Consider the following 15,236-nt stretch of genomic DNA (forward strand, 5'->3'; position numbering starts at 1 on the left):
GGAAATCCTAATGCTCATAATGTAAAACTCAACTGACTCCTGTAGTAAATCATGTGCAGTTTTATCAAGGTAATTGCATTGGAGTCTGTTCATGTATGTTTAGTGCCATGCTAACAATTGAAGCTAAAGTTCTGTTTCCTGCTTCATGATACCCTGAGTCACCCAGCCTTTGGCACAGGTACCTGCTCTGCTCTCTGTAGTCTTATCTTGGTGCTTTATGCTCAGAAATTTTCTTCCTCAAATAAACACACATTTGCTTATTTGGGTTGTCCTTCTGTGCTAAATAAAATAGTAATTTCTTCCCATTGATGAAGAGACTTAGCAGAGTGTGTCCTGTGCTTGAAGGTGTGAGTTGCCTCAGAACAGGAGGAAATTCCCAGTTTTAAATTTAATTTCCCCCTTTGTACTGCCTCAGTTGTAACTGAACTAAGCATGGGAATTGTGGTGTGTTCAAACGGGCCTTTGTGCATTCTCTCTGGGTGGGATCCATTCAGCAGTGAAAAGCTGCTCTTTGACATATTGGTAGTGTAGACCCTAATTTATTTCCTGTTTAAAAGAGTTTAGTATTTGTAAAGAAGTTGCCTTGCATTTGCTATTCAAAAAGTATATTATGTTGCTTTTTTATTTTAGAATTATATTTCTGGTTTTATGAATAGCAGTTCATTATTAATAAATCAAGTACTGGAACTATGAAATATTATCATTACAATATTACAGGTGTGAGATTTTACTTCAAGCTTTTCATTCTAGCTCCATGGAAATTTGGGGTTTTTGCTTTTGTTGTTTTGTTGGCTTTTCTTCTTAATTCCTTGGCTTTTCACTTACACAGCAAAGTAGTAGGCATGTTTCAGTCAGTGCTTCTGCTTCAAGTGTGAAAGGAAACATGCCTTACATACACACCTTGCATCTTCTGGATTCATTGCTGGTAGTTGCTTCACCCACTTGAAGCTCATTTTTTGCCCCACCAGCACTTTTTTCTTGTATTATCAGGAATAATGATAACACTTTCTGCTTTCTACTTTTTGTGCCTTTTCATCATGTTTGTGCCTTTCATCATGTTTGGAAAATAGACTTGTTCAACTTAGTTTGACTGCTGTGGCTGTGTCTGCCAAAGTAACCTAATACTCCTACAGAGCTTTGGGTCTGTTACATGCCCAAGGAGCTTCTGGGAATTCCTGACATAAGCAAGTGTAGAGCTGAAGTCTTCCTGTCCCTCTTTTCTAAATTTAGAAAAAGTCCAAGTGCCATGGTTTGAAAATACTCAGAAGTAAGGCTATGTCCAATTTTATGAGCTTGTTTGGATGTTCTCTGACTATTTGAGAGAGGTTGGATTGGGTTCTATTTGTTTATTTTTCCTTAAGTGAAAACATCATTTATTGTGCTTGTAGACAGTGTTACAGCACACGCTGTCAGAGGTGGAACATTAATTGTTTGGCAATAACCTGCAGAGTAAATATGAATTTCTTAATTGTGAGGCAGATAGGAGATATTTGCTCACCACTGTCTTCCAGCTCCAGATGGAGCAGCAGTGAGGACTGGGACAAATATTTAACTCCAAATGACAGAAACTCCCATGTTTTATCAGCTTACAGCACAGGGTCCTCTGGGATCTGTAGAATTGTGGTGTGGCAGCTGTTTAACAGCACTGAGTCATGACAGAAATTGCTTGTCAGCATTGGCACTGTGGTGCCAGCAGGGGTTTCTGCAGGAGCAGCACCCATGGGAGCGCTGTGCCCGAGCTGGGGCAGCAGCAGCAGCTCCTGGGGCACCTCAGGGACTGGGGAATCCTCTGTGGGAGAGCCTGGGACTCCCTCTGCAAGGGAAATGTTTTCTACTATAAACTGGATGTAGGGAGCATCCTCCTGTTTTGTATGGTTATAGTCATTCTAATGCACTTTCCTGTTAAGTGTAAAAATTGCAGAGATCAAAACATAGATGGGAGCCTAGGGTGAAGATTCTCAGGAAGATGTTTTTTTTTTTTTCCTGTGATTAGAATAAGTGCCAGAAAATGAAACCCAGCACTGAGCAACCTTCTGTGTAATGCAGAGCTTTACCACCAAGTGATTGAGAACTCCAGGTTGCATATATGACTAGGATATAAATTGATACTTTTATAATCCAAAGAGGTCTTAGCCATCAAAATTGCAGAAAACTTTCCTGTGCCAAGGATAACCACTGACATTTCCTAATGGCCCTTTCTGAAGCACGATATTATTTGGATCATGATTAGGCTGTGGAGCATAAAGCTGTAGACAGCTTGCACAGTGGTACTTTGTACACTTTAATTATGGTAAGCACACCCTTGATTTGCCTTTTTTCCTGATGTAAAAAGGGCTGTTTTTTGAAAATTCATACAGTTGAAAGTGGTAATTTAGATAAAAGAGCTGTTTCAGCAAGTCTTTGGAGTAGGCTAAATATTGGACTGACCTTTGCAGAGTTCACTGGTCTGTTGGAATCTGAAAATTTACATAAAGAAATATACTTGTGCCTCTGGCAAGAGAGGATTGTGTGTAACAGATCTTGATTTGACCTCCTCTCTTCTCCCTCCTTCCAGTCCTCCTCTTGATTATTTGTGGAAGGTGGAAGCAGTTTTCTGTGTTTGAGGAAGGTCTCCCTGTGTGGTCAGTTCTTTCTTGTGGTTAAGCTGTGACTCTTAAAATGTCTCTCTCATACATATATTTATGTGCATTGTCATGGTTATATATTAACATCTTGTTCTGATATTTGCTGATTTTAATTCTTCCACAAAAACATTGTATTTATACTTCTGTTTGGCAATTTTTATGGTACTACAGCACAATTTGAATCTGCCCTCTGCACTGACCTGAAGTCCTTTGTAAAGTGATAGACAGTTACGGACAATACAGTTTCTTTAATTAGTTTAGCAAGTGGATTTTTAAATTTTTTTCTCATCCTCAAGCATCTTTTAAACAAGCTGATAGTTTTGCCCTCTCAAGTGCAGTGTGTCTGCTTCTTGCCCCTCACTGAATGCCCTGTTTGTTATTGATGCTGGGGTTTATTGTTGGTGAATGGCCAGTGCCTCCAGGTGTTGTCCTGTGCTGGAGCTGTGCTGCTGGAGCAAAGCTGTCTGCAGTTTACTGGTGAAAACCAAATCTGAAAGGGCTGAAAGAGCACACAATGTTATAAAATGTAACCATATATTGCAGCAACTACAGTTCTTATGGTCTGTTTTGAAAATTAACTTAATTAAAGCAGTGCTTAATTCTGCATGGAAAGTTGGGTACAGGAAGATAGGAAGGTTAATTTTGTTTAATTTACTTTAGCTCCAGCAAAGCTTGGATTACAGGTGTGTGTATTACAATGTGCTCAGTGAGATCTGTCTGTAAGCTGTTCCCTAAAGGATTTTAGTCCCACCTTGTTCATGGCCACATTTTGATTCCTTTTCTCTTTGTGTCACACCTGCTGATTGTGCAGCTGCTGACCTGAATCAAACTTGCTTTTATAAAACCAGAGCTGTGATGGCTTTTTCTACTTCTTTCTTCTTCTCCTGTCTGTGAATAAGTTTTAATATCAAAACCCAAGCTAATTGCAGTGGCAAGTATTTAAAAAAGCAGGTTTTGTTTGCAAAACTCTTAATGCCCCTGAATCAGAGGTGAGCAAACTGAAGTTGATACCGTTTGCAGTGGAGCCTGTTAGGCTTTCCTTGCCTCAAGCTTTCAATTTTCAAACCAACACAGACAAATCCTATCATAAGCTGGTGTCCTTCAGATTTAATTGTCAAGGAGGGATAAAAATAACAATGGTTTTAGGAAACAGAACCAGGGCTGTGCCTTGGCCCAGCAGTTTGCTGGGGCTGGTCTGCAGTAGGATGCCAGTGTTGTGGAAGAAGTTGCCTGATCTGCTACAGCCTCAATTAAAACAATTGTGACACAATTAAAATACAAAATCAAATAAAAGGTTTGCTACTAACAAGCTCTGGATCTTGATATCAAATGTGGTTTTTCACATATTCTTGTTCAGTTTAACTCATTGACATTATACTCCTTTAGTGGAGGTCCCCTATTGCAGACATCACTGTATAGATGTGCTTTTCACATTTTCAAAATCCTGGTGATACAATTTCCAAATCTGGCTCCTGGAGAGGATTCCTTGGCTGGTGATCACATATATTTGGCAGCAAAAGCATGCTCTGCTTTTCATGACTGCTTATTTTTTCTTTCTTTGAGAAAGAAAGGAGGGAAGGTTCCCAGATCCTTTTTCATTTGTCAAGTTTAGAGCAAAACATTTGACCCAGTCTAAATCAACCAACCAACCCTCCTCAATAACATAAGGAATGTCAAAAAAGTATTTTGTGTGTGTTTTTAGGTAAGAGATAAAAATCAGGTATCCAGTGTGGAATAAAAAAGACAGTGTTTTCTGTGACAACAATGTGAAAGACAATTCCCTGATTTTTGGATCTCTATTTTAGTTCAGGCTACTCCATACTCAGATATGTGTGTCCTGTACAACTTATTTGAAGCTGTACTGGTTAATTTTTCTCCATTTACCACTGACTGCAAATTTTACTCCCAAATATCCTGTTGACTCTGGTTCCACTGGAGCTCTGGGGACATCAGGAGCTGAAAATATTTTTGAGGTGTGTGGGCACTGTCCTGTGTTGGTTTGGGATAATGCTCCTTTGCATGACTGAAGTATTGTTGTGCTTTCATGCAGGGACTGGAAGTTGTGCTCCCATTCCTGCAAGGAAATGAGTGCACCAAGCAGAATGTGAAATCTGGAAATCTTCCAGTGGCTGTAATTCCAAAAAACTGTGAAACATGTTATTCTTTGTTCTGGTGGCAAACAGTGGGGTGAGCCAAAGGAGTAGCTTGGAGAATGTTTTTAACAGAATTTGTTTTTTTTTTCAAGTCTGTGTCTCCTGATGCCTTACTGGATACTTCAATTTCCTCTCAAAGTGAGCTCAGAGGAGTGTTTGCTCTTAGCAATTTAGTTGGGAGCTTAGAATTTGGTTTTGCAGAGATAATTTAGGAAATCAGCTTTCTGGAAAGAATAGAAGAGGTGCTTGGGATTTAAAATTGTATGGGTAGGAAAAAAAAATCTATGTATGGTATTTAATAATGTGAAAATGTTGTTCTGGGAGCTCTGGCTGGTAAACAGCAGAATTGTTCTCTGGTTACAGTTTGAAATGCTTGCCTGAGCCCTCACTGAGTCTGTGTAGCAAAGTCTGGTTTTAGTGGGACATTCCATATTACTCTTTTCTCTTTGTTTTGTTTTGTTTCACTTTAGACTTGTTTTATTTTCTGACATAAGCCATGTTTCCATGAATTACTCATACTTAGCATGACAGTGAGATCTGCATGTGACAATGAGATGAAATTGTAAACTTACTTTAGAAAACAAACTACTCCTTTAACAGAAGCCAAGCCATAGCAATTTGCTTGCTTTCCTATGAATCACACTAAAGAATAGAAGAGTCTTGAGATATGTTTACAGCTGTGGGTGCCATGACTTCACACTTAAAATTATACCTTTAACTGTTACACTCAGATTTAACTTTGGTTTGGCAGCAAGCCTAATGGAGGCTTTTAAATATGTGTATATCTTACACATGTAAGGCAGCTGAAAGAGGCTTTTTAGTCATACCCTTGACCTGGAGTCCAGGAAAGGAAAAAAGCAGTATTGGTTGTACCTATGGAGTGAGTCCACCCCCAGCCAAAATGAGTGTTTGTGCAATTAGCTGTAATTGATCTTCATGTCCATGGCAGTGCTCTTCTTTCATGTGCCCTAGGACTGTGCTCTGGAGTCCTTGAGTTTGATTTGTGCTCTTAACAAATAATTCTGCAGTGGCAGCTCACAAGTGCCAGGTACCTGAGCATCAGCAATGAATTGCTCTTAGCAATAAATTGCTCTAATCACTGAGTTACTACACACTCTTTTTAAGGAATAAAGTAGTAGAATGTTTAAAAGCTTACAAAGCAGGTAGATTCAGGAAAATGTTTTCCTCATGAGTGGCACATTCTTGCATGATCCAAAAAATCCAAAGGGTGAATGTTGTTTTCCATGTGGAGTTAATGGCTCTGAAAACCTGGTGTGGGGCAGAGGAAGTGCAGAAATACTCTGCAGCTTGCTTCAAGTTTACCAACTGCTATTTCTTGACTTTCTGTTTTTCTGTTGCCAAGACAATCACTGATGGAATAAACACACTAAAAATGCTTTGAAATACATGAAACCCTTGGGAGGAGGGGAGTGGAAATTTTCTCCATCCTTGATTCTGACATTCAACACCAGATTTCCAGCAGAAGTTGATTGTTCTGATTTGGTTTAATGGGTTTTTTTTTGGGGGGGGGGGTTGGTGTTTTTTTAAATTATATTGGGGATTTTTAAAATTTCCCTTTGAAAGAGTTGCCCATCAGCTGAGATGGGACCCTCACACTGAATGTGAGCCCTCAGCAAGTTCTGGGAGTGAATGCTGAGTACAGAGCAGGGAGGGAGAGGCAGAGGGAGGTGCCCTGACATCACTGTTCCAATCCTGGTACCTACCTCTGAGGAATTTTCTTTTGAAGAGGGTTGGGATGCATGTTGGGTGTGGATTATTGTCACTTACCTTGTGAGGAGACAGTGGACATTTGGTTATAAGGGTGGTATTTGAAATGCAAGTGAAAAGTACCATATTGATTGGGTAAATAGTCATGGGTTTAATGTGGGCTGAAGAATATTTGAAGTTTTGTGTGGTCACTTCTCAAGCAGCCACATCCTTCAGAAACTGAAATATGTGAGTGGAAATATCCATTCATGTTTGGATCCACTTCACCCCAGATGTGGCCAGTATGAAAAGCTCTCCATGAGTTTTGAAAAGGACTTTTCAAAGGAGAAAAATTGTGGACAAAAATTGCAGTCAGAAAGACTTACATGTCAAGAAAGTCCCTGAATTTTTCATCAAGTAGTTTTTTAACAACAGATGAGATAAGCACCTGTCATGACTGATTGTCTCTCCCCAGAGTAAGATCAGTGAATTAAATTATCTCCTTCCATTCCCAGTGTGAATTTGTGATTCTGTGATATCTGCAAGTTGTAGATTTGGTCCCATTAAACACAGCAAAAACTTTTCTATTTTAATCCATCTGTACTCGAGCCTATCTAGCATGCTCACCATCCTTTTATAGTCTTGTTTTCCTCAATCTTGTGAACTCTTGGATGTTTTGATCACTGGTTAAAAAAAATCCATGATGAAATGCAATCTCTCTTCATGTGAGCTTTAGTGAACTGAGTTCATCTGCTGCACTTTCCAAGTCATTGTGATTTATTTGTTGCTCTATTATTGCATTCTTGTATAGGTACTGTGAGTGTGCAGGGAGGGTTTGTCTTGTGCTGTTACAGCAGCCTTTGGATGGGAATGATTCATGTCCAAGGCTGTGAGGGTGCATTGCTATGGAAACCTCAGGGCACAGGCCTCTCATTGCCCCCTTGGCAGAATTCTTCACAATAATGTCTCTTGTACCTGGAAGTCAGGAGTGATATTTACTTATCTGTGTTTAATTTTTATGATTATACCTTTAGTAGGCATCTTGTGCAAACAGAAATGGGTTTTTATTCCAAATATATAAAACTTCCTTAATATCTTGAGCAATAATTTTGGGGTACTTAAGCTAATGCTGCCACTGAAAAGTCTTTTCTCTTTGGTTTTATGTCCAGAGATGAGCCAGATCAGGAGTCTGAATCACTTGAGAAACTCTCCCATTTGTTCTTCATTATTATTCAGGGAGGCAGGTTCCTCAGTCTAGTTTTGTGTGTGATTTTGCAGATGGTTATGCAGAGATGAGATGAAGAAGAACAGGTGATTGGCAAAGGTGAGAAGTTGCCTTTGTGATGGTTGTGTTGCCTTGTGGTCATTTCAGATTGCCCATGACAGGAGGGGAGTGCTCTGCACTGTTATCTGGAGATCCCTTTGGTTCCTAGTCTGGGTCTTGATTGAACAAATTCAGATTGCAGATTCTCACTGCTCAACACAGAGGGCAAAAACAATCACCAGACATTGCCTGAGGTTTCCTTCTGGAGGTTTGGAAGGAAAGAGTTTGTTACGCAGAAACTGTCTTCTGGTGATAAGGAAGAGCTGAAACATGAAAAGCAGTGCTTATATTGACTGGGTGATTTTCTTGAGTGGAAATACAAAAGAAAAAAACCCAGAAGGTTCATAATAGGAGAACAGTAGGCAGATGGCAGAACCTTGTAGGGTGAATGTCCACAAAGACAGGTGAGCTTGGACCTGAGGGACAGGGGCAAAGAGCTTGACCTGCAGCTGCTGATTCAGAGGAAAGAGCTTCCAAGAGTCTTCAGTGTGGTGCCATGACTGCTGTTATGGCACCTTTGATGAGCTGGTTCCCACCTTCCCTGGCTGGGAATGAAGTGGGTCTGTGTTCCCTTGGGAATACAGAAGTTATTCATTTTTCCCAGAGGAGAGGACGGTGCTGCTTGCACACCAGCTCTCAGGGCTGTGGGGTGTTTTGCATGATTTCTGTTTGGGAGTGCTGCTGTGTCCCAGTGGGCACCCCTGGGATTGTTCTGTAGGTAAAGGTCCATGGAGCTCTCTGTGCCAGGCTGGACAGCCCTGCTGGGATTGTTGTGTGCACAATGCTCTCACTGTCAGCCTCTGGGGCAGACACACAGAATATGTCATGGAACAGTGCTTGCTGTGTCTCTGCCTTGGCATGCCTTAGCAGGCTCTGTGTTCTGAGCCTTGCCCATGGAGCTGCCAGAAATAGATGCCTCATGGCAGAGAATTTATGAAAATTGATCTCAGCCATGTAAAGATGCAGGTTCAGAGTGAGAGCTCAGGTTATAGAAGTCACCTCTCAGCAGCTGGCTGAGAAAATGGTCTTAAGGCACCAGAGTGCATGGTTTTATTAACTACTAGAGTGTAATAATTAGTTACTCGTTACTTAACTAAATTAGAATCTGATAGCTCTATTAATAGTAATTCTTAAACCAGCTTCCTTACATGGATGTGGAATTTCAGGTGTGGTAGTGCAAGAATCCTGGAAAATGTATTTCCTTGGGAAAACCCAAGTTGTCTTCGTACTTTGAGCAGTGTTCTGCACATATGCTGGAGTTTGGAAATGAGCTGGGAGTTGTTCTTGTAACATGACACACAGGTGAACTGCGCTGAAGCCAGCTTCAAAAGAGCCTTTAGCATGGCCTTATCCAGTATTAATTTTCAGATTGAGGATGAAGAATAATATTTTCTTTGTAGGTTGTTGTGTTGTAAGTACTGAGAATTGCATCTAAAATCAGTACTTAAGTCAAAGGATAACTATGCACGAGCTTGTTACAGGCATTTTCTGTGCATAAGTTTCCATTACTTGTTCCAAGATTGAAGAGTTTTACAGAAATACCTTGTTAGAAGGAAGCTGGTTTTATTTTTATATGTGCACTGGAAGGCTGCTTAAATGTGACTGCAGCTTCTGAAAACTCTCATTGCAGTGGGTTCTGGCTTTGGCTGGTGCCATTTGAGAGCAACATGGCACTGATGCTGCTTGGCTGTGAGAGCACATGAATGTGCACACTTGAAATGTGCCTGTAGGAGAATTCTGTTAGTGCATGTGGAATCTGTTTGGCTTGTAGAAGGTTATTTAAATTTCAGTTAAAATTACAAATTGGTTTGCAAGACACTGGCATTTTGAATAATATTAAAAATTAGGAAGTAATCTTACTTTTTCATTCTTTCAGTGATAGTAATTTGCTTATTACCTCTAACCTAGATTAATGTGTTAGGAAGTATTTATTTGGGATCAAGGATTTTTAGTCTCTTAACAAACTGTCCGTCCAGTCAGTGGATAGGATTTTAGGAAGCACTTCTGGTTTCAGGTCTTGTGCAATACCTTAAATAATGTAGGGAAATTTAATGTTTAAAAGATGTGAGGTTTTATGACAATGAGATTCACTTTGGCATTGTAAAATTATCCTTCAAGTTTCCTTGTGGGTTACTTGTGCTGGGAACTTTGGATGGAATCTGGACATGCCTGAGCTGCTCTCTCAGTTCAGCTTGTCACACTCTGTGTGTTTTCCTTGGTTTTTTTTCCAGCTGCCTGAGGAAGAAGGAAAGTGTGACTGCATCTCCCTGGCCCTGTTTGCTGGAATATCAGGGAATATGAATTTCCCCAGACCATTATCTTGGTAGCAGCACTGAGCTTTGAGGTTGTTTTAGGGGGGTGGTCAGGAAACATCTCTGGTCTGTGATGAGTTTCTGTTTACTCTGTTGCACTTCACTTGTGCAGCATGGAAGGACTTTAATTCTCATTTCTGCCTGGCACAGAATCAGCAGGTTGCAGTCCTGAGCACCAGTGCAGCCTGACAGCAGGGCTGGGATGTGTTAGATCAGTGTTTAACACGGGTTTGCATTTCTTCAGTTTCTTCATCCAACCAGAGGACTGAGTTTTAATACAAAACTGATGGATTATGCACAAGGCTGATCCATGCTCCATGTATCATTTCTATTTTATCTGTTTTATGAATCTTTTTAGCATTTACAGCGTTGTTGTGACTAACACTTAAAATGATGACAAAATGGCATTTTAATTATCATAGCCTCCAGTGTTGTCACCCAATGAAGAATTATGTAGCAAACATTGTTCATCTCAAAAGTATTTGCTGATTTGTGAAGATAAAATTTTATGAACATAAGTTAATAAAATTCAGTGCATAACCCTGGCCATGTTTAATCCATTCTGAAATTCCATTCATTTTGTTTTTCTTATAAATGTGGAGTTTCTGAGTATTCTTTTAATAGACGATTTCCACTATTTATTCTCAAATCCAAACAATGCAAAGTTTCCTTTCCCTTTGTGCAAGGCTGGATGAGGGAATGCTTCCCTCTGAAATCAGAGCTGGAAACAGGACACAGACCCAGTGTGAATGTCCTCAGGCTCTTTCCTTTGGTGTGAGTTTAGCTGTAACCATGGCATGAAAGTCATGTGCTGTGAACTGCATTGTGTATAACCTGAACATTTATGGGTGCACTGGTTGTAAGTGCTGAGTTATGATGTTGCATGTATTTGCAATTCACTCTATTGATCTTCGTGGATGCTTTTTAGGGCTCTATTCCACAGTCTGGTAACTAAAGGTCATGCATACAAAGAAAATACAATACTTAAAGCTTAAGATTGTCTTTATGTGTTGGCCAACATTATGAGCAAATAAGATACCTGATTTTCACTTTATTGTGGAGATATGTGGAAGTTATTAATGGTAATTAACCAAAGCAGTATCTAATTTCTTAAAAGCTTATTGCACAAGTATATAATTCCATCTGGAAGAGGCAGTCTGTTTGTCAGTGATGTTTAATATTGAGTTTCTGTAGTAGAAGATTCACATTTGTGTTTATATATTAAACAAAAGTATTTTAAATTGTGTGTCTAGTGGTTTGGTAATTATCTCTAAATTGCTTTTGAATTGGGAATGGGATGAGTGTTTCTTTAACTGTCTCGTATCTTCAGTTTTTATTTGCTCAGTGGTACTTAATTTGGAACAATCATGTAATTCAATTATCTTTGTTCCATATCCATAGCCTTGCTGAAATTGGGCTTTTTGGTTGGTTTCAGAAATATTCAGTTATGTCTTTTGTAGGATAAGACTAATGCAATTAACACAGAGTATTATTCTTATTCTTTTCCATTGCTTTAGTACAAGTTATGGAGAACCTGTTGGGAGTTGCAGAGTGACTCCCAGAGCCTCTCTTGCCTGCTGTGCCCTGCCAGCACAGTGGCCTCTGCTGCATCAATGTTCAAATTTCATGCTTTAAACACAGGGTGTTACATTAGGAAGTCAGTCAGGTAAAGCTGGGTTTGAAATGTCCATCAGTAATCCTGCATTGAGTGATCTGCAAGCTGGAATAGGGAGGTGATTGAGTATGGTTTAATAAATGAATGTTGCTGCTTGTTGTGAGGTTTGGGGGGTTTCTTTTGTTTGTTTGGGGTTTTTCCCCCCAGCTAAGTGAGCCTTAGCTGCCATGGTGCCCCTCTGAGGATGTAACAGGTTACTGTTGTTGACATGCAGGTTTTGCAGTAGCTGCAATTGAAGTAATTTTAATGAGTTTGAGGAAAAACCCATGAATCTGGTGAGTTCAGAATAAATTACCACAAGGCTTTTGAGTTGTCCTTTTTTGGCTGTGCAGATTTTTCATGCTGCAGCCTTGAATATAATGAGTGAATTCACAAGCTACAGGTTTTGTGTTCCAGATGAGACAAGAACTTCAGAGGGAGCTGCAGTGATTTGTCATCCGTTTCTGTATTTATATTAAAATAAGAAAAAGAATTAGCAAATGGACACTCACAATGACAAACCTGCCTTCTTTTTCCTAATTGCAGGGCATATTCCCTTGTGGATTCCAGTCAAGTGTCTACCTTCCTGATTTCTATTCTCCTCATAGTCTATGGCAGTTTCAGGTAAGATTTTCTTTTTAAGGTTCTGCAGAGTTTTTATTTTTCAAGTAAAAATATTGCAAGTGACTGAATACAGTTTATGCCTTTTTTGTTTCATTGTATCTTTGTCAGACATAGCCAACATAAAAATTATTTGCTTCTGAGAAGGAAATGGAAAAGGAAGCAATAACAGCAGGCTGGGGTTTCTGAAGGATGCAATTGTCATTTTACAAGCACATATAAGATGACTTAAAAGTCAGTCCTTGAGGACAGATCTGTAAAATCCTATTTTAGAGAGTAGAAAAGGATTGTTGGGACAGATAGAAGGTAATGTTCTGGATAGCAGAGTTTTCAATCCATCAGCCAGAGGTGGTAGATTGGGAATGCTCTGCTGTGATTTCAGACCTGTCCTGTGGAGCAGCAGTCCCTGAGTCCCACTGCTGCTTGCTCCAGTAACAGCTTCATGGGGAAATGGGAAACACTGCCAGTGTTGAATTCCAGCAAAGCATCTGAGAACTGCTGCAGGATCAGTCTGAGTCTTCAAAAATCAAATTTGCCTCATTTCAGGAGACTTGAGTATAGTTCAGAGAAAACTCAATTATCCTTTTAGACTTGCATGCTGTAGTATACAGTTTGTTTTACTGTAATGGCACCTAAGGAATGAGGCTCATACTGAAATATTGAAACAATATAATCACAATATGAAAGTATTTTTTTTAATCTTAAATACGGCCTGGTTTTCTTTCTGTTTCTTGAAGAGCATTGCTTCATTTCACAGCTCTGTGATAAAAGGCCTTACACTCACTGTGGAGTCTCTGAACTGCTGTGAGCACTCCTGAAATAGATGATAGCTGTGCTCATCCATATGATGTCAGCTGCAGCTGTTTTAGGATAAGAGGTTTTATATCACTACTGTAAGTTAATAAAGTCATATAATGAAAGAGGCAATTTTTTTGCAGGAGCTGTCTGTTGCTGTTAGCAAGCATTAGGTAACAGCACTGCTGGTGAAATTAAAATAGAAAGCTTTGGAAAAATAAAATCTAGAGATGATCAGAATAAAAAAGTAATCAAAGGTTGGATTTGTTTAGTTTTTTCTTCAAGTTTTGAGTCAGATTAGCATATTGTCAAGGAACTAATTAAATTTTTAACTATTTGAGTTTATGCTATTGTGTAAAAAGGAACTATGCATCTGACTGCAAGAAGCAATAGCATTTATTAAGATTCAATTATGAAAACATAGTGCAATATAAAACAGCAGGAGTGTGTGAACTTCAATTGCTTCTTTCTTGGAGCTCCTTGCCCTTCAAAATTTTCCCCTGCTGTTTGCCATCCTCTTCCTCTTGGTACCTACACATGCTCTTGGCATTTTGTCCTATATTTTACATTTAAAGCTACTCACCTAGCAAGGACTGTGAACTCCAGAGCAATCTCACTCATGGATGGAGTGGTGGGATGGTGATGGATACAAACCATTGAGAAAATATCCTGTTTTAGTCTTTTGCCTTTGTGTGTATCCTGAAGACCCCACAATGTGAGTTACAGACCAAAATAGGGTCCCAGAGTTTTAAAATTACTTTCCTAATTCATCTCCTATATGTGATTCCTTTAGCAGGTGTCTGAGCTAAAACCCACAGTTATGCTGGGGACTTGGACAAACTGATTCTCTTTGATCAGAGAGTGAGGTCAAAAACAGTTTTTTACAGAAAATTGTGCAGTGGTGTTAACAAACAGGTCTGAAATACAATTAAGTTATTTAAGAAATTAAAGTGTGGTAGTAAGTTACAAAGTTATGTTCATCTGGAAATTCTTGAAGTAGTAAAATGAAAACTTCTGGCAAAGTGGATGAATTTTCTTAGAAAATTGATGTGCTGGAAAGATAAAAGTTACAGCTGAGGGTGCTCATTCTCATCTGTCAGCAGTGGTGTGTTCACCTGGATTTGAGTGCTCGTCTCCTGCAGAGCTGTTGTAAGACAAAAAGAAAATAGCACTCCTCAGTTAACCTTTGTGTTGCAGAAGGTGGGTTTGCTTTCTGATTTTCAACTGAAAAGAAGCAAGTAGAGTAGTTGTAATATTCCTGGCAAGTGGCTGAAACAGAAGTGCAGTAATAGGATCAGAAGGAATTGGGTGGGTGAGTCATTAGGATAAAATCCACGTGTGTGCTGGATCTAATCTGAGGCAGCGTCAGGGGAACAAAGGAAAGCCTTGGTCCACTGTCCTTATTAATAGAAGCAGCATTTGTCCAAAACAAATGAAAAAATCCCAAACCCCCAGTATACTCAGAGGAATGTCTGATAAATTGTGGGTGAAGCCCAGAACCAAGTGCAGCACTAGAGAGGAGTTCCCTTCTCTGGCCGTGCATGAACGAGCATTTCCTGCCTGCGTTTGTGCCGGCTCAGGAGATTTTGCTTCCAGCCCTTGTGAACGTCTCTCTCATGCACATTCTGACTGCTCTCAGTCCTTGAGCTTGACATACTTCCATTGCTGGCTGCCAAAGGGGCACCTCTAATCCCTTAAACCATTACAAGCTGTAAGCTGGAGCATGCAAGTAGAGACGTTAGCTGTGGATTTTTAAAGAGGTGAGCTCAGCCTGGAACAGGGTGTCTCTGAGGGCAGGACAGCCACCTTCTTGTCCAAATGCTTCTCTGTGACTTTAATGTTGGGGTTGCTTTGCAGGTAGCAGCTAAATCTTTATCCTATCACATCCCCAGACAGGGGCTCTCAGCTTATGTAAAGCCAGATTTAACCCAGAATCTACCTGTTCAAATACCTGCTTTTGAGCCAAACCAGAAGTGTGGGATGACCCTGGGGCCTTCTGTCTCTAGGTTTGAGTGTCCAAAGTGTGGGTGTGAATAGAAAGGAGCT

General features: G+C 39.9%; 1 protein-coding gene across 1 annotated transcript in view; it reads left to right on the top strand.

The window, feature by feature from the left end:
* Positions 1 to 15,236, top strand: part of SPPL3 (signal peptide peptidase like 3) — a 56,730-nt gene that overhangs the window by 20,312 nt on the left and 21,182 nt on the right. Inside the window, exon 2 of the mRNA XM_054288615.1 lies at positions 12,321 to 12,398. Coding sequence (XP_054144590.1) covers positions 12,321 to 12,398 — 78 coding nt within the window. The remainder of the gene's footprint in view (positions 1 to 12,320; positions 12,399 to 15,236) is intronic.

This window comes from Melozone crissalis, unplaced genomic scaffold (genome assembly GCF_028551555.1).
Source record: "Melozone crissalis strain CALT ecotype California unplaced genomic scaffold, PUWL_Pcris_2 ptg000063l_1, whole genome shotgun sequence".
NCBI classification, from domain to species: domain Eukaryota; kingdom Metazoa; phylum Chordata; class Aves; order Passeriformes; family Passerellidae; genus Melozone; species Melozone crissalis.